The sequence below is a fragment of the Pleurodeles waltl genome, chromosome 10, assembly GCF_031143425.1.
Source record: "Pleurodeles waltl isolate 20211129_DDA chromosome 10, aPleWal1.hap1.20221129, whole genome shotgun sequence".
Lineage (NCBI taxonomy): Eukaryota > Metazoa > Chordata > Amphibia > Caudata > Salamandridae > Pleurodeles > Pleurodeles waltl.
Genome location: NC_090449.1, coordinates 980,525,385 through 980,548,764, shown reverse-complemented (window position 1 = coordinate 980,548,764; position 23,380 = coordinate 980,525,385). Strand labels below are relative to the sequence as shown.

General features: G+C 42.2%; 1 protein-coding gene across 2 annotated transcripts in view; it reads left to right on the top strand.

The window, feature by feature from the left end:
- The window catches only part of C10H7orf78 (chromosome 10 C7orf78 homolog), a 135,990-nt gene that overhangs the window by 42,779 nt on the left and 69,831 nt on the right, over positions 1-23,380 (top strand). For both annotated transcript variants that reach the window (XM_069211823.1, XM_069211822.1), the window contains one exon: positions 15,467-15,551. In XM_069211823.1, coding sequence (XP_069067924.1) covers positions 15,467-15,551 — 85 coding nt within the window. The remainder of the gene's footprint in view (positions 1-15,466; positions 15,552-23,380) is intronic.

The window sequence follows — 23,380 nt, the reverse complement described above, 5'->3', positions numbered from 1 at the left end:
TTTGCTTGAGGTAACATGTTCCTTCTACATGTCCCAGCAACTAGTGTGAAGTACATTGCTTTTTGCATGTATGCACGTTTGGGGATTTATACAGAACAAACATCTATAAAGCAAATATCAGCAGAGTAATGACCCTAAGAAGGGAAAAAACACTGTGGCCTATATTTAAGGGGAATTGGTGTAGGGCAGTGCCACAAGTCTTCATGCAACGGTGCCCTACACCAATGTAAAAGGCCAGAAATGCACAGTATTTATACAATACAGTGCATTCCTGTCCTTTCCTTCTGCCCTGGCAGACAATTAGATGCCGAGTGCCAATGCAGGCACCCTTGCACCATGACACAGGCACCTTTGCACCAGGTTCAAGGGTGTCTGTGTTGCATGCAGGATTGTTTGTTTTGCAGGAAGGGACACCTTTCTGCACAAACCAATCCTGAGAAGAGTTTTCCTCTTTCCGTTTGTGTTGCAGAATGTAGCACGGATGGAAAGAGGAAATAACTTGGAGAAATTACAATATTTCTCCTTTATACGCCTGCTCATTAGAGGCATAAGGTTCTGGTGCTGTCCCAGGTATACATGATTAAAAAATCTCAGGCAGCATCAAAATCCAAGGGTGTTGCATGGGAAAACCCACTGCAATGCCCATGCAACGCCTCCCTGGTGCAGAGTAAGGAAAAGGAGTGACTTGTGCTGCTTTGTCTTATGCCATTTCTCTGAGGCCATACCATGCCATGCAAAGTGGCTTTTCATAGCCTCATAGATATGGTTAAGAGACTTGTGCCACCAAAGCATTAAAAAAAATGATGCTCCGGGGGCGCAAGCCTCTCTTAAATATGCCCCTATGTGCTGGGAAGTGTGAAAAGGCAAGGGGGCTCAAGAAAAATTGAGAAAGCCTTTCCCTGGTAGTAAAAGCAGAAAAATGGATAGAAACTGGGAAAATCGAACGTAGGGATAAACAAAAATTCATAGGAGAGCATTTTCCAGACTCCGTTCATCAGCCTGTTTAATGCAATTCAAGGTGGAAAATGGATGGAAACTAGGTTGATGGAAGAGTGTCATCAAATCAGTTTAACCAGGTTTGATTTCAATTCACAAACAACCCTTGCCATTAAGGAGTTTATGTGATGTAACAGACCTCGAAAATAATGCTAGCTGGTGGAATTAGCAAGTGAAATTCTTTCAGTCTACCTGGGACTCAGAGCCTCTTCATCGGTTGGACTGTAGCATGAAGGAAGATGTTCAAGGGAGTCAAAAACTGTGTTTCTGTGACACTATTCAGCAGGACATGAGAATTACTTCCTCAAAGAATTCTTGAATATCATGCAATTCAAAATAATATTTCCCATCTTGAAATTCCAATAATGTCAAGTGTATTGTGAAATCTTATCAGCCATCTTGAGCCAACTGCAATAAACACTGCTTTGCTTAAAAAAGAATTGCAGTGCTGAACCCGCTCTGACCTTCCTTCTGATCAGGATCTCTCTTTGGATCAACATCATAACTGTAATCTTCAGAACCAGCACTGTGTAGTTTGCGTTTGGATTCCTGCTTACAATGAAAACAAAAACCACAACATGACAAGTTTAGTGAAGCCAGGATCAACGGGACTAATGCCTGGATTAGTATAAAATCAGAATTAAAGACTTAGAGTAAAGAGGAACACGCCTAGTACAACTCACCGTCTGAGCAAAGGGCACTGAATTATGTACCAACCCTATGAAACGTGGTTTCCAGATTTAAGAGTAAATTGTAACTCATCTGACAACCAACTTTTAATAAGATTCTTAGCACTGTCTAAGAGACTCAGAAAAGGCACAGAGTTACTCTCTGTTTTTCACGGTAGGATTTCTATAAGGATAGGCTTGAGGTTGCTAGATGGGTTCACAAGAATCATAGGTACATTTACTTTATTTGTATTATGTTGGTGACAGTGAGGCCCATATTTACAAGCAGCCTGCTCCTCTGGTGAGTCACTTTTTGTGAAGCACCAGTGGAGTAGGCTGCTGACCCATATCTACATGGCCACGCAAAACAACTTTGTGTCAGGGAGGCGTTTCCATGGGTGTTGCGTGGGTGTTCTCACACAACATCCATGGATTTTTGACACATTCCCAGAGTTACAAGGTTTTGTAAACCTGAGAATGAGTCAAATGCCTATGCCACCCCAAGGGTGGTGTAAGAGTGATGCAACTGGGAGAAATATCATTATTTCTCCCCATTCTATCCTCTTTTTATATGTTCTGCATTCTGCAGCACACATAGAAGGGCGAAATCGCCTACATCGATTGTTTTTGTGCAGGAAGCTGCTTATTCCTGCACAAAAACTATCATCCCCACAACACGGGCACCCTTGGACCATGAGTGCCTGCATTGGTGCATGGCAGCAGTTTATGTGGCAGCCAGGGGAAGAGGAAAAAACTGTGCTGTATCTTTGTAGATATGGTGCATTTCTGCCATGCACCATGAGCCTTGTAAAAATGGCACTCAATGACTAGTAGCAGCCAAATGGCCAGTCCTGCTCTTGGAAGTCTGGGGGTTTGATGTTCCAACTCCTAAGGCATTTCACTCCCCTTTCTTTGTCGTTTTCAGTATGTACATTAACAGCCAGTTTGATGGGTCAATAGCAAGGCCAAATTTAAGATGTTTCTGAAAAGGCTTTGGAAGACAATAAAACACTTATTGATACTGTTGTTGTGCTTGTCCGCAAAGAGAACTCACAGAGGTTCTATGCAGAGGTCGAAGGTTGCTGAACATTAGACTCCAGGCCACATGTTTGGGGTCAGATATTGAGCTGCTTTGCTTGATCTTTTGTTCTTGTAACAATTGAACCACTGAAGGATGATGTAATCAAAGCCCATTTTTTAAAACAGTTAGAGTTAGATATTATTATCATCTACTTGGATGTTGGCTTCCTCATTGCTGCATTGTAGTCTAAATACAGACTGGCAGCCTTGGAGAAAGGTGCTGTTCTTTATCTTTCCATGGAGGTAAGTAGGGATTGACTATAGCATTGTATTTCCCAGGAGCTGTGATTGGTCAATAGCTTGCCAGCTCATTTGAATCTCATTCAAGTTTACTCGGGGGCATGGTTTGTCCAGACTTAAGCCTGTCGAGAACTTATATGAAGACCTAACTGACTACTTCTATATTAAAACTGCCAATATTAGAGAAACAATAAATTGTGAATGTATTCCTAAGCCTTCTATCCTGGAGCGAGCTTTCATTCCTGCCCTCGCCACCTCCAAATTTGAGGTATTTGAGCATATTTCTAAAACAGCACTTTTTCAAATTATTAATAACAGGTGTCCCTCAGGTCCCCACTAAACCCTGTGCCAGTAGTCTGGCTACACTTACCTTACAAATAACTTATTAAGGAGCTGATACTGTGTTTTAATAGATCCTGAATTCTGGTATTTTCACTGACATATGGTCATTATTGGTTGACACTAGTTGGAAGTCTACTTTTTAGCCAACTACAGAGATATGTCAAGGACAACAACATGTTTGACCTTTTTCAACTTGGGATAGGGCTAAGGTGGTTATATTACCAGTGCTTCATTATCTCTACAGATTGCAACTTTGTTTGCTGTCCTGTGTACCGTGTTGAGTGAAACATTAGTAAATATGACCCCTAGTCTCTCTGCCCCTTTTTAATTCCAAACAAATAACTTTGCATTGTGCATTTCCTTATGAATCAATTATCTACATGTGTCATTTTTCGTGCCTCTTTGGGGAGCAATATAGCACCTTTATGATTGTAGATGACACCCAACTTATTGTTGGTCTCATATGAAGAAAGGTTGATGTATTGTCCATCTTCCTCAACCTCTTCTGGAATCTGTGCATGATGTCAAATAAAAAAAAATGAAAACTATCTAAAATGGACCTATTAATTACCCCCGCATGAAGCACCACACAAGTTCTCTTACATTGGTCAGAAATAATGTATCCCATCCCAAGCATTCTCAGGTGGCAGGGTCAGACTGGCCTAAAGGGTAATCAGGCAGCGCCAGATGGGCTTGTCTCCCAGATCAGTATGTGGGCGTTTCTTTGGGCGAGCGCAAAGCACTCTGTCCATAAAGTAATCTCTCTTTGGGCTTCAAACCACACTCAGGTCATGTCAGTCTCTTTCATTGGTTCCTGGCCCTGCTCTTTAAAATCTGCTTGCTTTCATTTGTGAAAGGTATGCATACGTCATGCCTGTTCCAGTGTTTAGCCCGCCTACACAGCACCGGTAAACTACTAGAAACATACCAGGCTCGATGTTTTGAGACTGGTTTCTGGATTACTTTATCTGTTAATTTTTCCCCACAGCGCGATCGCGCTGGGGTTTACATAGCGCGATCGCACTCCGTTTTTTCGTTTTCAATTTCATTGCGATCGCACTGCATTTTACGTAGCGTGATCGCGCTGTGTTTTTTTTCTTTTAATTTGTGTGGCAAGAAAAGTTAGGTTATGAGTTTACAACTCAAATAGCTCCAACTTGAGCAAATGCGAGCCCCTTTGCATTGAAAATGCTTGTTTTAGAAACTTGTGGGTCTTTGTTATGGTCTGGTCCGCTGCGTCATTATTTACTGTTGATTTCCCTGATATTACCAAAAACAATGCCTGAGGGAAGCACAAATCTATAAGATCTCCCATACTTTGCAAAATACCCATACAGCATGTCTTTACAAGATCAAAAGTGACCTCATTTGTAAACATGGGCCACTATTTTTAGCTCTCGGTTTCGCTAATTGGTGCCACTTTATTTTTGTGCCCAAGCCTAATTTTTGTCCCAGTTCCATCCTGCCAGATGGTACAAAACATCGGTCCGCATCTTGATTGTTTCTAAATTACTGCTCGAGTAACAGATTGCCAAAGTCGTCAAGTCTTGATTTCCTCGACTGAAAAACCTGTGCCCTGTTCTCTCTTTCATTGATAAGAGTTTTCCTATTTTTGTTTTCAATGCCCTAAACCAATCTCAGCAAGATCATAGAAATGCTATCTTCCCACCCTGGAAAAAATATTCACCTGATTGCAAATGATCCTGAACTCTGCTGCACCACTCATTACTACTGTACCAAACTTTCAACATATTCCTGCCATTTTGGAATAGTTCCATTGGCTTCGTTTATAGAGAGTCACATTTAATTAAATGGTTATAGTCCTCAAAGTCATGTATCAGGACTCCCTGCCTCTATCGCCACCAAATTAGCCATCATCAAGCTGACTGCATGCTTCACTCCTGCTCTCTGATCCTCTAACATGTACCCAGAGTAAAGACTGTTTGCTATTGCAATTATTCTCTATCTGCTATGGTAAGCAAATAATTGCTACTGTGTCTGTGGCAAAAATCATCTCTGATCTGCACCAGGAAATGGCTAAAACATGCCTGTTCGATAAAATCGTATGCAGAATGGTGTCTCAGACACCTTCTGCGAATCGCAAGGGGGTTGCAAAGACCCACCTCATTAATATTAATGAGGTGGGTCGCAATTTGCGACCCCCTTGCGATTCCCTGCACTCACAGGGATGGTGGACTGCTGGAGACAGCAGACCTCCATGTCTGTGACTGATTTTTCAATAAAGCAGTTTTTTTTGTTTTTTGTTTTTTTTGTATTGCAGCCCGTTTTCCTTAAAGGAAAATGAGTTGCAATACAAAATAAAAAATGAAGCCATTGGACCACTGCCTGTTCTGAAAAAATCTTTTTGGCGACATTCACAAAGGGGAAGGGGTCCCGTTGGGACCCCTTCCCTTATGCGAATGAGTTAGCACCCACTTGACATGGGCGCTAACTGCGAATTGCTTCGCGACTGTGTCCACGGTCACAAAGCAATTCTGCATCATGGTGCGAATCGCAAATAGAAAGGGAACATCCCTTCCTATTTGTGAGTCGCATTCCCATTTTGCGAGTTGGTACCGACTCGCAAAAGGGGAATGTGCATCGCGATGCGTGTTTTGCATGGCGCAAACTGCGAATTTCACAGTTTGCGCCATGCAAAACGCTTTCTACATCTGGCCCATAGTGCTTAAGGTGCGAGCAATGCCACAGCTTTTTACAGAATGCTTATTTTATATATAAGAATTCCTTGGTATAGCATGGTGTGCAAAATTGCCTCTGAATGAGCTGATATTCCAGGGATGTGAGTGTCACCCAAGTGCTAGAATTTGTGTTTGTGGTCATGGACATGAAAGTTCATACCAGGGTAAGATGGATTGGCATTGACTTTATTTTTTGGACCGTTCTTTTATGAACAAAGCTCTTCCTTAGTTAGGTATGGTTGTCTGCTATAGGCAGTCCTGAAGGGAAGACTATCAAAGAGTAAAGTTAAGTGGTCAGACAGTCAAGGAAGAGTGTTAATGAATGATAAGTGAGGCAGCGCTGGCAGTGCAGGTGGCAGCTAGAATAGTGCATTCTGTGTGGTTTGATAAATTGATGAGATGTAATGTAATTATATTGTGAATTGGTAGAGGAAGAGTTCCTTTATGGAATTATGTTACCTTAGGGTTTACAGTCACTGAAACAAATGTCAGAGTAGCTAATAGTGGCACAGCGAAGAACTGAGAGTTATGAAAGGGAAAAGAGAAGAGTAGAGTTAGTGGATGGTGGATGGTGATGGTCTGTGCTATGGAGCAAGAAGTTGGAAGAATCAGAGCTTGATGGACGTGTAGTAGTTGTGGCCAGCCATGTTGGGATATTGATGACAGTGATACTTCCACCATTTTCTAGTTTGTTGGTACGCGGAATAATGTAGTCTGGTGCAATAGGACACTAAGGGGGTTATTACAACTTTGGAGGAGGTGTTAATCCGTCCCAAATGTGACGGATATACCACCAGCCGTATTGCGAGTTCCATAGGATATAATGGACTCGTAATATGGCTGGTGGTATATCCGTCACTTTACCGTCACTTTTGGGATGGGTTAACACCTCCTCCAAAGTTGTTATAAGCCCCTAAATTTATTAGTCGAAATGAGGAAAACCATATTTCATTGACAAAGATGGTTGTGTGTAGTGAACCACACACCTTCCTTTGCACCATTGCCACAGCTAACACAAACCAATGTGCCACAGATGCTGTCCTACACACTCCTGTCCAAAAATTCGAATTGGTCTGGTGACTACATGCTTGCTTTTTTCTTGAATTCCTGATAATTCTGCAATGTCTTCTGCAAGACTACAGTGCCTTCTTTGCTCAGCATGGGGTCTAATTTTAGATCAGTTTTTTTTTGTTGTGTTCTGTTGGAAGAGGAATATTGATGGGTTTATTTGGATTGTGTTACCACGGGTATTGTGGGAGAACATCAAATATACATGATCAAACAATTACGTGGGCAGGATGTAAATCCATAGGTAGAAGGCAATGAGTGTGGTTAAGTTAAGAGGTGAGCCATTTGAAAAACAGGGGTCCTTTCCCTTGGCCCTTAAGATGTCATATCAGTAGTTGGATTTTCACTCCTCCACCTTTAGCTGAAGATGCCTGAGTGTGGATGCCCTTGGAACGTCCCTAGAGAAAGGGAGTGTTAGGTCTCCTAGTAACTTCCTGTTTAGTTGCTTGTAGTAAGTGGTGTTAACATTGGAATAACTCTTTATAGTTCTTCCCATCCATGGGATTTCCTGAGCATTTCTGTTGAGACCAGAGGGCCTGAAGACATATGTTTGTTTCCCGAGTTATAATGTTGCTGCCTTTGGTCTGCTTATCATTTTACGACATAATGTGATTCGGTTCTTTCCTCTCAAGAGGCTTTTGTCAGGTGTAGTTAGTTATATCTCGAATGAGTTCCAAGCACAATATTCACTGCTGATGTGCAGCACTGAGTGCTATGGTGCATGGCAATTTTTAATTCAGAGAGTCTCACACCAGGACACGGCCTGAAAATAGATTTGAGCAAGTGTAATACCAGTACTTTTTGACTTTCTTTGAATGTTCGGTTTCTTGAATTCTTTTGTGCTGATAATTGAGAGAGTCACATTTATCCCACTTTTTGAATGTTGTGTTTCATGAATGATCTGTTTCCCTTGGCTATCATGCACCCAATATAATACATTGACTTCCCTGAACTGTATATTTCCTTCCTAGAGCAGGTAGTGCCAATGTCCTGATCCTCATCCTGGACGAAGAGCCTGCCCAGTTGGCTATTGGGGAATTGACTACCTCCAGTGGGAGGTGCAAGGGTCAAATGGGTGCGATGAGCAATAGATGTAGATCATTGAAGCTGAGGGCTTAATGCTCAAATCACTGTTTCTAGTTGGCTCTAGAGGAAACGTGTATACAATTGCAAGTCTGCCGAACATTACTAGGACATAGTTTCCGACCTATTTAATGGAGAGTGATAATTTGGCCATCTCCAGTGGTATGATGTCAGTGCTTGAAACATTTCTATCTTCCCAAATGCCCTTTCATTGGCAGTGGCGTTTCATTAACCCTAGGCACTACTTAATAAAGATAATGAATCTTTGTAAAATCAGCAGCAGGGGAACTGTAAGAAATCGAGTGTTTTGAAAACTCTTCCCAAGCAGCAGTCACAATCCTTGTAAGGGTGAACCACCGAAGTCACTAAATTCACCTGTGGTGGTAGTTTGGCACAAATGGAATCAGGATTAGCTTATTGGCAATGTGTAAAGTATTTTATAGCACTCAAACAGTAATAAAGTGAAAATACAACATAAGAAAAATCCCAAATCAATTTAGAAAAATAGAGCAACTGTTAGCAAATAAAATGACACTAAATCAAATTAAATCCATTTACTAGAATGCGAGGTATGAATTTCTAAAGTTTTTAGTGTAAAATAGTGCCTAGAATATCAAAGTGCCAACTATGGGTATATGGTCCCAGGAGACCGGGTCAAATGTCAAAGCTGACCGTGAAGGAAGAGAGGCCTGATATATGAGTTGGGTGGGGTCTGGTCTCAACTTACCTTTGGACTTAGAAGAAATGCTGAAGAAAAGTTCCTTAGAAAGTACAGTGCAGCAGTGCACAGCAGCAGTAGGTGTCCAAGAAGGAGGCATCATCGCAGAGGAGTCGCTGGATTGAGCTGTGGTGAAAATCTTTACCTTCGGACTTTGTCACTGTTTTGGACTTCAAAAATCTCCATCAGGTCAAAGCTGTAGGATGTAGCCGATGAGGGCTCCACAGTGGCAGATACTTTCATAGTTGTGGAGACCTCATCTGTACCGCCTTGAGATGACTGTCACTGAAGAGCCTTGAGGATCAGAAAAACTTGCAAAGTGTAAAGGTAACTTTAGATTGTTCTATCAATTTAAATTAAAGTAGTTATTACAACTATTAATCATCTTGCTCAATTTTATTTGTGCTACAGTTATGAACTTGCTTTGTTATTTATTATTTATAATTCTGACTAAATTGTAAATTGGATTGTTGTTCTTTGCTAATTCCAACAGATCTTTGGGGGTAAGCATTGAGCGTGACTGCTCCTACTAATGTCTGAGATATAGATACACCCTAGGGAATGTGGGCTTCTTTATGTAGAGTCTTTTACAAGGAGTTTCTGGTTTGCTCCTAAGACACATGCAAAAGGCTACTCTCCGACCTTAACCTCTAAGGATATTTCTTAGAGCAGTACTAAAACGACCTTTACAGAGATTAGACATCTGTGCTGATTAGGTCTAGGTCAAAATTTTGTTTTCAGTATGCAGAAGCAAACTGCAACAAAATTTCACAAAGTTTGCTTCCACCTAATACAGAAGATTTAGAGGCCCATGAATAGAAACCTGAGTAGTGCAGTTAGACTTGTTCTCACTATTAGAACCAGGTAAAGAAAGGACTACATGACCTGCCTAGTGCGTGGGTGCTTCAGATAGCTATTGTGGTTCTCTTGAAAACATGTTTTACCAGGAGACCTACAAAAAATGAATCAAACCTGAGAAATGACTTCAATCCTCCTTTTTCTCAGGTTTGCTTAAAAATTAATTGGTGCAGTTTTTGGAGCCTAATTTAATTAGAACACAAGCACATTTTTGCTTTCGCCTTTAATAATAATAATTTTAGCCTGTTGAGGACTGCCATTTCAGCAATTGGAAAAAAATACTGAAATGTTTAACAAGGTGCATGTCAGCTCTTAACTCCACTCTGTTGGGGAGAAAACCCTGAACATTTTAGGGGTTGATTTAAGAGCCTCTAGCGCATTCTTGCATCCCATTAGAGTCTTTTTTTGTGCTAATGTGGCCCAACGAGGCCAAAATCACTGTGACAAATTTACAAAGTGACACAATGCATACATTACACCACTTTGTAACCCTTTATTTTGGCTCTTTTAATGCCTGCTAAGAGAAGCTGTTAAAAGGAGGCATGCCATTATTTTCAATGGGCCTCAATGGGCTTTGCAGGATTAGCATCAACACTGTTTACGCTAATCCTGCAAAGCCACAAACTAGCATCAACATTTTTACGATAGTTCCACCCATTATTGGCATTGTGAGCCACAGCTTAGATACGGCGCACACATGGTGGCGTTAGGGGGGTGCTAAGGGGCGCAAGAAAAGTGCTGCTGCACTGGATGCAGATCCACTTTTCTTAAATCAGGGCTTTAGAGCGGTAAAATGAACAAAAACTATAATTGAAATTCTGAAATCATTTTTTGTTACCTAAAACTGCTATGTCAATCTTACTCCAACAACCCCACTTCGAAACATATTTTATGCAAATAACGTCTGCAACAAAATGTATGTTTGAACTGTTAATTGTTAGAGTCATGACTATGACAACGAAAGTCAACAATGTATCTGAGAAAGTGTTTTCCAGTCACAAAATCTGAAAGAATTGCTGCCTTAGAATCTCCCACGATTCGGTTACTATGTATAACTTCTGCACAAATATGACCTCTGCAAATAATATGCATTCACAATTTCAAATAACAACAAAAAAAAGCTTACTTCAAATCCCAAAAACTCAGATTAGAGGGCCAGGAGCATTTCTAGTGCCTGAGAAACTTGCCACATTTTCCAAAATGCATTCCTCTACACAGGAACAATATAGCTATGCTTCTCCTACTTGAAAGGAGTTTTTGATATGCATCAGTATTAATACACAGATAACTGCTCTTGTCACCTTACAAACTAAACGAAGCAGATAATGGTTGTCATGCTAATCCAAATACCTCCTGTTTGTCAGAAGTTGATAGTGTCTTTTTTGCCTTTAAAATAAGGTATTTATTCTGTTGAAAATTAGGTTCCTGGTTGGGGAATTAGGGGGTGATACCTACTCAGGCAGTAATCACAATCTCTGACAGAGTGAAACAAAGCAAACACCAAATTAACCTCTGCTTAACCATCTGGTAGCTTGGCACAAAGCAGCCAGGCTTAACTTAGATGCAGCGTGTAAAGTATTCATGCAGCATTTCAAACAGTAATAAACTGAACACATAACACCAGAAATATCCCACACCAATTTAGAACAATTTTGAAAAATAGAGTAAAATGTAATAAATTATTTGGACCAAAATGACAAAAAAATCAGTATAGGCAAAGGCATGCAATTTTAAACATTGCAGGTAAATAAAGCACCGAAAGGTGAAAGTCACAAGTTTAGGGCAAGCGTGATGGAGTGTGTGCTGGATACAGGGTCCAGGTTAATCCTGCTGAAAGGGTTACCTTCAAAGTCTAGCATGCAGGGTTCCATTTTTTTGTGAGAGGGGCCGGGAGGAGCACAAAGAGCAGGCAGATCATCGCAGACTGTTGTCGCTGTAGCGCAAAGATTCTTTTGGGAGTTGCAAACAGTCATTGCTGGAACTTCATTTTGGCAGTCACTGAGAACTATCAATGCTTTTGCATGAAATACAGATCTTGAGTTGCTGGGCATTGCTGGAAGTCTCCATGGCATGAAGAGTTGGGTTTAACAGAGCTCCATGTTAGTGGGTAGTGCGGGTGGCATGAGTTGCAAGATCTTGGCATGAATATTCCCCTTTGCATTCCCGAAGAGGCCAAAATTTCAGAATTTCTGATTTCATCTTAGGTGAGGAGCTCAATTGATGACACACCAAATGTTCAGGACTTGTGGGGCACCTCTTGGGGGTCAAGAGCTCATTCCAGCAGAGACCAGTAGGGCTCAGGCAGATACAGGCAGATGGTCAGCTAAGTAGTTTCAGGGAGCTTCCAGAGCTTGTTATGTCCCTGTAGATCAGAACAGGAGGTCAGCCCGCTGACTGTTGGAGTCACTTCAGCCTGAGATGTGAGATGCAGATCAAGTCTTACTTCTCAAGAAGCATGGCAGCAGTCAGCAGAGCATCAGAATAGCAAGGCAGCAGAGTGGCAGTTCTTCTGTGAGTGAAGCAGCACAGCAGTCCTTCTTCTGTAGTACTGTGAGGTCCAGGAGTGTGCTGAAAAGGGTCTACCTTAGGTGTGACTTATATGAATTAAAAAGGTAGGTTTAGGCCTGGCAAGAGATGTATCCTGGCAGGATGCATTGGCATTTTAAAACTGCACATACAAGCTTCAATGGCAGGCCTAAAGCATCCTTAAAAGGCTGTCTAAGTGGGTGCCACAATCAGTGCTGCAGGACCGCTAGTAGCATTTGCTTTACAGGTGTTAAGTACATGTAGTATCATTTTACTAGGGACTTAAATGTGTCAGTTGGATGTAAGCCAGTTCTAGCATGCTTAAAGGAGAGAGCACAAGCACTTTGCACTGGTTATCAATTGTAAAATGTGCTTAGGCCAGCAAAAATTAAGTCAAGCAGGATGAAAAGTAAAAAGTTGAGGAGAAACCACACCAAAGATGTCAGGTCCAACACATCTCTTGTGCATCAGGAAGAAAAGCAACTGAGAACCATTTAGGAAATTCTTTAATAACTTTGGCCCTGATTCAGAGAGATTTTAAAATGAGTAAGTGTGTTTTACTCTTGTGGTGTTTCTGGGGTTCTACTGTAGACCAGGATTACTACAAAGGTAAATCCTAGCAAATGTTTTGTGAAACAAGCCCTTGATGTTTAAGAATAGATATTCCTCCAGTTGGCATCTTCTCCCAGTTTATTCAGCGATTGACAGTTGGTCAAGACCAGTCCAGGGATGGCTTGCTTAGTTTAACACAATATATATGTTCTTGTTCATTATTTCATTCATTCATCCTCCTATTTATTATTGAGGAAAACATTTATATTTTCCAGGTGATATTTGCAGTTTTGTGTGTTTCTTTGGTAAAATATATTTTAAGTAAAAATGTTTGCATTTTCAGATCACAATTGTCTTATAATTTATTTTTAGAGACCTGTTTCACAATCTAGACAAACAAGCCCTCCTGAGCTGTTTGCAATGTCAAAAAAAGTGTAGTAGCACTATGGGGCATAATTATGAGTAGGTTGCACCATGCTTGCACCACTCAGTGTGATACATGTGTGGTGCAAACCACTAAGTCATATTTTTTAAGTCACCCAACGCCACTTTGTATGGCTTTGACTGGCTTAAAAAATGTTGAGTAAGGCAATGCAGTGTAAATCTCTGAGTTGTCTCACTCTGGCCTGCGTAGGCATTCCATGGTTGTTGTGGTGGGTATCCCTAGCAACTCCCATGACTTTTGACACATTCCTAGATTTACAAGGACTTGTAAACCTGGGAATGCACCAAAATCGTAGGCCTAACAAGGAGAAAAATCTGTATTTCTTCTCGTTTTTTACTAACTCTATGCATGCTGCATTCCACAACCCACATAGAAAGAGGAGAAAGCCTCTTAGGATTGTTTTGTGCAGTTATTCCTTCCTGCACAAAAACAATCCATCACTAACCATCTTCATCATATCGGTCTATTAGCTGTAGTTCACTGAGGAAACTATGTTCACAGTACATTGTGTTTAACTATGATTGATTTATAAACTTTAAATCTGCAAGGGTTTACTTTAAAAACTCTGGCCCATTTTAATAGTTTTTGGTGAAAAACTGCACTAACACAGTTTTGCATCAAAAAGTTTACTTTTGCCTTGCGCCAAATTTATGGAATGCTGCAAGCCAGTGTTAAGCTTGGGCTAGCGTCAGAAAAAATGACGTTAGACGGGTGGGGGTGGCGGTAGGAGTGAAGGGGGTTTCGCCTCCAAGAATGACATTAGGCTGGTTAGAGACAAAAAAATGCAGTGAACCAGCCTAGCATAATTTCCTGATGCACTACCATCCATAACACTTGACACCTGTCTTATGAAAGACAGGAGTCGTGCCCACCCCCCCCAGTGGCCAGCACAGGGGACCAGTGTCCCCTGGGCGTGGCCATTGCACCAAGTGCCATGCAATGGCACTGAGAAATTAAAACAAAATACTTACCTATACTTATCCTACTTACCTGGGATTGGGTCCTGCATCCTCTGGTGAGGTTGGGGGTGTTCCTGGTGCCTGGAGTGGGCACCGGTGGGCCCATTCCATGGTGTTTGGCCATGGAAATGGGTCCACAGGTACCTTAACGCCTAGTCTGAACCAGGCGTTAAATAATGGTGCTAAGCAGCCTTAGCGCCATGATTTAGGCCTGTCTCCCACCCGTGCACCATTTTTGCACAGGGGATAAATATGGCGCTATGGGCTTAGAGTAATTTTTTGGACGGGAACGCCTACCTTGCATCTCATTGACATAAATTGGGTTCACATGTCCACAAAATGACATTAACTCCTATATTTTGACGCTAGACAAGTCTAGCGTCAAAATATAAATATGGAGTTAAGTTTGCGCCGTTTTTGCATAAAATAAATGATGCACAAACTGCGCAAACAGAGTATAAATATGCCCCTCTGTCTCATGGATCTCAAAAAATTGTTACTACAGTCGAAATAATCATGTGGCACAGCCATGTGCACACCTAAAGCTCCGTACACAAAAGAGTTTCCTTATAAAATGTGACTTTCCTCAAAAGTATACATTTCCTCGATGCAATATTCTTTCTTTCCAATAAAATGTAATTACTTTTTCTAATGTCTTTGCGACCTTCACTAAAAATTTCAGATAAAGGTTTCTGCGCGTACTATTATGTTTACCGTCATTGCTTTTCTGATGGCCGTATTCAGTATTGTGAGTATTGTGAGTATTATCTGTTGACAAGTCAAGAAGAGCCTACAAAATGCTCAGGTGGATGAAACACATAATGGCTGTTGTTATTATAATAAAAACACGGGAAAAGAAGGAAAAAATAACGAAGACTTGTATTTGTCAGTAAACACGCACCTTCTAAAGAAACTATTTCAGCATACACAACTTTAAGTGTGCAATAAGCTGCTATAAAATCGCTTGTATTTTAACCAAATACTTGTTTCACGGAAACACCCGGTGGCAACACAATGTTTCTGGTTTTTGTCTTTTAATAAAATCTGAAGTCGTGAAAAGTTATGGTGCAGAATAGTGAAATTTCCTGACTTTGTTTTTTTTTCCTCTTAACAATTATTATATCAAATTGTTGTAATAAGATTATACATTTTGACCAATTTAAGAGAGGTCAGTGAACCTATGCTACTACTAGTACTGATTCAGTATCTTAATATCAATCATTCATTTACAGTATGAAACTGACATACCGGATTTTGACACAACCTATGAAAGAGATCCTTCAGACCTCAAGCTGAAATATCAGGCTTTGAATACAGGTAAATCAATATTTGATATAATACCCTAAAGAGTCAACAGATTTACAAATGGTAAATAATTGAACATGAGAGACAAAATAAACGAGCGGTGGTGTTTGAACTGGATGACATTGGAGATGTGTGTGTGTTGGAGACCTACAAATAAAAGCAACAGAGACCCGGTGATCCTCATAATCTAATAAGAATGCATTGTTTGCCATTTTAAGTCTCAAGGAAATTTGCTTTATAGAATACCTGTTTGACCTGTTTCTTTTCAATGTTAGCAATTACAAAACAAAACATTAACCAAAAGGATAAGTAAACTTTCCGCTTGCAAATGTGACCAAAGAAAACATTGATTCTAATCCCTTGAGCTCGGTATTGCTGTTAGTGCAATACTTTCCATTGTAAAATTCCAGCTGTGTTCACAGGAGATTGTTCATTTTATGAACCAGAAATAGCAAAAAGAAAATAGCAAACACATAAGTAAGGTTTATTGTTGCTACTTAACTACTGACTGAATACTGTGGAAAATTCAGTTGAATCTGAACATTTGTTTCATTCACATATAGTTTCACACACAACATTAAAAAAAAAATAGAACCTAAACAGGCCAGAAATTACCTGATAGTCTTACTATGGCCTAAAAAGAACCTGTGGTCAGTGCGGGGTTGAGTATTGTAGTAAGAAATGAGGCAACAAGGATGTCAGTTTACCACAATGCTAGAGGTAGCAAAAGAGATAGAAACCCTATCAGTAATAGGAAGAGCAGATAAGGGGTGGGGTGGTGGAGCAAACCACCAGGCAGAGAAAAGGGAGAAGAAGTGATTGAGCCAGGGATTTAGTGAGAAATGATAATAGCAGTACTGGGCACCTAAATATGGCCAGCATCGGGAGAGACTGCTACTAACCCCATGTGACCTAGAACTGGGGAAGTGGTGTGGCAGGGTGAATGTAGGAAGGAACCAATAGCTGTAGAAAATTGAGGAGCAAATACCAAAGTGAAAGAAGATAGTACTAAACCAATTAAAGGCATGTAAATGAGAAAAAGAATGAGTTCTAGAGAACCACACTACATCAGAATCACATAGGCTTTGTGGTTTGAGGTCCGTGTTTCAATTGGAAAGGTTTTTGTACACTGCACCAGTTTGCTCCCTGTGTAATGAGAACACCATTCCAAATGCCAATGTAGTTTATTGTATGAAAGAGTACATATTCCTAATACTTGATGTCAGAACCCCATTCAAAGGGCTTCAGGGCAAGCATGGATTGCTGTGCCCAATTTTGTGGGTTGACGCCTTTAACTCCTGATGTTGCAGGGCCCAACTTACTATGGATTCTCAGTAACTGAGCCAAGTACCCCTTCTACACTTGATTCTCAGGGTTGTGTAGTCCAAGAAGTCCAAAGGTTTCCTATGGGGAAGGTGTGGATAGAGGATAGTGAACACAGGCTCACAACCTAAAATGCCCACTGTACCAGCAGCAATAAATAAGCTAAATACTCACTTTTGTGAAAAAAGGGAAGTATTTTATTTTCTATCGCTACCCACACAAAGGAAAAATACAACATTCACAAACAATCACACAATTACCCTTGAGGTCTGGGCTCTAGTGTTTTTCTGGTGATTACCTGTCCACTCCCTCCTGGATTTAGTGATAGTAGTTAATCCCCATTCACTATTGGTAACATCCATTGTATACCCCACTAGCAGTCTGAGTCTCAGGAGTCCACTTTGATTCTAAGTTGAAGTCAATGGCATTTCAGCACTGCAGCACTTGTAGCAGCAAGCTCCCAACAGGCCCGAAATCAGTCTTACCTGCACTGGCAGACATGAAGCAGCTGAAGACTCTGAGTGTACCCCATCCACAGGCACTCAAAGCAGCTACAGCTGAGTTCAAGTGAGTCGACGGAACACCGTCTTGGCAGTTTCACTTACCAAGTGCAGAGTCCCTCACTTACAGTCATACTTCAAAAGCAACCAAAGGTTCTCTGTGGCTCCTATTGTGGGGTGGGTGTCTGCCTCATGTCCCTATGTGGGGTGGTTGCAATGATCCTATTGTGGGTCCCTTGACTTGGTGATGGTGCACAGGTGCTCCCACAGCATCCTCACTTTTCTGATGTGGCGATGGGGCGATGGAGTTGTAGATCAGGTCTCAGTTCCTGATGCTACCAGGGACCCTCTCTGGCATGCGGGATCACTGTACGTTACAGTACATGGTCTCCCAAAGGATCAGCATGGTGTAATCCTGAGTGGCGGTCTCTCCTGTCATACAGGGTTGTGGCCTGCTACTGCACAAGGCTATGGCCCTTACCTGATGGCAGCCTTTTTCCAGGTGTCTCCTCCTGGAATAGAGGGCTGCTGACTTATCATTACACATGGGCTTCGGCCCAATCAGGGCAGTGCTGCACATGGCTCACCCCCTGGTATATGTGGGTCGCCAACTCTGTCCTGGAGATGGGCAATGACCCAATCAGTGCAGCAGACATATCCTCACACCTCCCAGAGGGACTCCACTTGACAGAGACACCCACTGTACCTCACTTCCTCCAATAATCTTCTCTTCCTCACAGGGCACACTGGCCTTGGCAAGCAGGCAGGCACTAGTACTCCAGGCACCAGGCCAGTGGTCTTGGATTATCTGGGTGATGTCCTCTCACACAGCAGGGAGACAGCAAGCCTTGGATCCCAGTCCTGATCACAGGCAGAATTTTTGCAGAGCATCCCCTCCTCACACAGCCCGTCTGGCTGCAAACTCCCCAAGTGCATTTCCATACACCAAATGTGTTTTAGAGTCAGATTCTTTGAGGTTTTACGTTGGACATCTGCCTCTTTTGAGGTATCCACTCCCCTGCTCTTTCGTCCTCTTCAAAGCAGTCTGCCACAGAGGAAGCAGCTCCAAAGCTGATTGTCCCACAACACAGGCCATGAGCATGAATAGAATTCACACATAGATGGCAGCCGCAGTGATATGCTCATCGCTAGACTTTTCATCCTTGGCGTGGTCTTCCTTAACTTTTTGCCTCTGTTCCCGAGGTTGTTGATGTGTGCTGGACTTTGATTTTACTGTTTTTGTTACTCTGGGTTACTATGGGTACTTTACCACTGCTAACCAGTGCTAAAGTGCAAGTGCTCCTGCAGCACTGGGTGTGCCACCCACATAAGTAGCTCTGTAATCATGTCTCAGACCTGCCACTGCAGTGTCTGTGTGTGCAGTTTTAACTGTAAATTCGACTTGGCAAGTGTACCCACTTGCCAGGCCTAAACCTTCCCTTTTCTTACATGTAAGACATCCCTAAGTTAGGTCCTAGGTAGCCCCACGGTGTATGGTTAAGGTATGACATATAGTAATGTGTTTTATATGTCCTGACAGTGAAATATTGCTAAATTCATTTTTCACTGTTGCAAGGCCTGTCCCTCTCATAGGTTAATAAGGGGGCTACCTTTAAATCTGATTAAAGTGTAGATTCCCTTTGGGAGCGGATGGACATGTGGAGTTTGGGGTCTCTGAGCTCACAATTTAAAAATACATCTTTTAGTAAAGTTGATTTTAAGACTGTGTTTTTGAAAATGCCACTTTTAGAAAGTGAGCATTTTCTGGCTTATACCATTTCTGTGCCTCTGCCTGTTTGTGGATACCCTGTCTGGGTCAGTTTGACAGTTGGACTGGTTGCATCTCACACTAGACAGTGACACAAAGGGAGCTGGGGTGTAGTCTGCATTTCCTGATGAGCCATCTGTGCTAGGGGGTAGGGGAGGAGTGGTCACTTACACCTGAAAGGGCTGTGCCTGTTCTCACACAGTGCAGTCTCCAACCCCCTGGTGAGTGTATGGGGCCTGGCGTGGGCAAGGCAGGATTTCACATTCAAAAGAGACTTTACTTTGAAGTAGGCCTACTTCAAAGGAGAAATTGGGTAAAAGAAGGGCACCCAAAACTACAGACTTTAGAAACCCTTCTGGAAACAAGAGGAACCTCTGGCTGGAGAAGAGCTGAGGAGCTGAGAAAGAAGAGCTGCCCTGCCTGTGACTGTGCTATCCCGCAGTTGCTGCTTCTGCCAGAGTAAGAGGGCAAAGACTGGACTTTGTGTGCCTTCCATCTTGAGAAGAAATCTCCAGGGGCTTGATTTAGAGCTTGCCTCCTGTTGTTTGAAGTCTCAGGGACAGCAAAGACTTCTCACTGCCAGCACCTGGAGTCTCTGGAGAGACTCTTACTCTGCCGTGTGGTGCCCATCCAGTTCCTGGGACCCTAAAAGGAGAAGCTGGCAGCCTAAATACAAGGAAATCCACGCACAGAGTGCTGTGCGGGGAAAAGATCAATGCAACTCCAATCTGCGGCTGAAGAAACGACGCACCGCTGGCTTTGCAGCTGAGAAACGACGCTCGCAGGAAACACGACCAAAGAATCAACGCACGGAGCAGGAGAAACAACGTGCGGCATCGCAGACGGAGGCTGGAGATCACAACCCATGCTGCGGGGTTTCGGATCATCGTGCGGCTGAATTTCCGACTCAAGTACCGCTGTGCATGGAAAAACAACGCAAGGCCTGCTTGGACCTGAGAGTGCTGACCGGCTCGACGCATTGCTCTCCTGCAGAGAGATAAAATGACGTGCCCGACCCAGCGAAAGGAGAAACGACGCCCGGTCCCAGTCGTGAGTGGAATGAACGCTTTACAAGCCCTTTTTGATGTGCACTCGCCCGTGCGGGGTTATTTTTGACGTACCCCAGGTACTTTTTCAAGTTGACAGGGTTAGTGTGTGTTTAAAGCTACTTAAGGACTCTTTTTGATTTTTTATTGATAACTTGACTTGTGTATTGTGGATTTTTGTCGTTTTGGTCTTGTTTTGTTTAGATAAATATTTCCTATTTTTCTAAACTGGTGTTGTGTCATTTTGTAGTGTTTTCATTAAGTTACTGTGTGTGTTGGTACAAATACTTTACACCTAGCACTCTGAAGTTAAGCCTACTGCTCTGCCAAGCTACCTAGGGGGTAAGCAGGGGTTAGCTGAGGTTGATTCTCTTTTACCCTGACTAGAGTGAGGGTCCTTGCTTCAACAGGGGGTAACCTGACTGTCAACCAAAGACCCCATTTCTAACACTCATAAAAGGTTTAGCCCAGTACCTCCAGCCCTACTCTTTGTAATTCAGCCCTATCTCCTTCCTAAGATGTGCTCAGGCCCCTTCCTGATGACCTCTCACTGAATCAAAGTGTACCCTTTGAAGTATGCAGGGGAAGTCTGTCTCTCCCCTCTCCAGTGCATGTCCCACTCAGCTTACAGGAATGCAGCAATACACAAATCTGTTCACCATGCAAGCCTGGACTTCCCATAATGGAACCCTGGGCCTGCATGTACTGTACCATCCACATGTACATATACACCCAGTGCATGTATACAACCTATAAATACTGCACAGCATTGCATCATTCATCTGTTTTACCACTCATAGGCACATATACATCCAGCACAAGCTCCCATCATGCTCACACAGCTCAATACTGTATTATTCCTGTATTGTACCCTTCCGAGGCAACCATACAACTAGCACAGATCCACCACCTCTGCACTGCGCAGCACTTCACAACAAACCAATGTAGGCCAAGGGAGAGTTAAGCACACAGCAGCAGAACATTGAAAATAAGTAATCCTGTTGGTCTCACTCCAGAAACACAGGATGAAAAGGACGTGTTCACTCCTACTGATTACTACATGGTATTCTGTCACACTGTGGTCTTTCTGCTTAACTCCTGGTGAAGGCATTAACCTTCTACCACTATGAGGGTACTGCTTTGGGAGCTCTTACTGATTCTGCAGGACTGCAATCCCTGAGACAGGCCTGTCATGGCGAACATGCATGATCCATGTTCATAGTGTCAGCTGGACACTCAGGGTAGTAGTGCGCGCCCATTACCATGCAGAGGACTTGTCCATCCCAATACTTGACCTATATGTCTTTTTGAGGGTCATGGTCCAACTGGCTTGAAATAGCAGTGGCATTTCTTGAGATTTCCAGCCAAGAATTACATAAGAAGGAATCCTGATAACTTCCTGAAGAATCCTTTCAGGGACAGTTTTTCCAACATATTGTGTGAAACTCAATTTAAATCTCTAAATCCATTCGGACTTGTGTCTGCTGCTTTCTTAGAGCCATCATACTTCAATTTCATAAGAGAATAGCTGAAGGGCAAGAAATTAAAATTACAGAAATTAAGCAACGATATGAGATCCCTGTTCTCTTGCTACCTTAATGACCACTTTAATGAGAGTTTATCAAGGGCAGTGACAGGTGTGTGGAAGGGAGGGCTGTGGCAGCACCTACTACCTGAGAAAATCTAAGTGACTTCAAAGCAAGGCAATTATTTTTTGGTAGCAGGTGAGCTGGTGTGAAGATGTTTTTGCGTTCATTATAGGAAAGAAAAGGCAGAGATAAGGACAGTTGTATATGATGTTTACATTTCTCTCTCAGCAGAGCTTTCCTTTAAGCATTAGACAGTACATTGCCTAGCCCCAGAAACAGAATGGATCAATGTACTGATGGCTATGTCTTTGAGTACATTATTTTACTGAGACTCTTGCCTGCTTTCCAGATAATAAGCAGCCTATACATATTTTTGTTCAATGCAGAACCCTACTATATTGTATTTTAAAGAAGTCCAAATCATGCACATTTATCCATCCAGGAACAATATTCTGTCATAGATTAGCACATGTGTATAAACTGTGGCAATAAACATGTGCCTTTGCATTGGGGATTAAATTTGAGGTATATTTGAGAAATGTATCATCTTCAAGACCAGCTATAACACCTACAAGGCGACCACGACCAGCACCCCACACGACTGGTCAAGTAAATAAACGTCTCAGAAACAACACCACACAGGACATCTCTGGACTGCAAATGGCAACAATGAGAAAACATGAACATATTTAATCTCCAAATGTGTTCCTGCTATTTGGAATAACATTCCTCACGTGCTTAGCTAAAATACGTTATTGCAATAAATAGTGTAATGCCACATAAACGGGGCTTTGCATTGCCTGATGAATTTAAATATTAACAAGACCACATTGTATTTAGTATCAACTATTACAAAGGGCTAGAAACCAAGAGGAAGAAACTGGATATCCTAAAGGTTAGTCCCTATTATGAACGAATCGAATGTCAAATGTGCTAGACCTTAAGGGGCAGATTTACTGTCAGTTGATGCAACCCCATACAAGACAACTTGCTGCGCTGTGTCAAATAAAGAGGGTGGGAATTCATCATGTCTACCTTCCTGCTCTCTCTCTGCACTGATGCACAAGTGTAAAGCGGGCACCCTTGCACAGTGGTCCCTTCATTGCAGGCCGGATTTTTTTGGTGCAGGAAAGGATACCTTTGAAGCTTTTCCTCTTTCTATGTGTGCTGCAGAAGACAAGAATAAAGAAATGTCCCCACAATATGCCTCCCCTGGCAAGCATTTTTATACATTCCCAGGTTTACTGTATTTAGTAAATCTAGATCTGAGGATGCACCAAAAACCCTAGGTGGATGTGTTGGAACACCCATGCTCTACCCATGGAAACCTTCCGAGGGCAGAATGTTGCGAGGCTGCAATTTGTGCTGCTTTGCTTTACTTTAGAATTACTATGCCATGCAGAGCCACATCAGGTGGCTCTGCATGACAATGTAAAACTCACTTAAGGGCTTGCATCACCTTCTGGACCTAACTATATTTCTGCTGAGAGTTATACAGCTGCACACTACGGCCACCACTAAACTGGCTTGCCACGATTAATGCAATAGTAGGCAGCACACATGTATGATCCTGCTTTGCCCTGCTGATTACCTTTCCAGTGAAAAGCATTTTTGC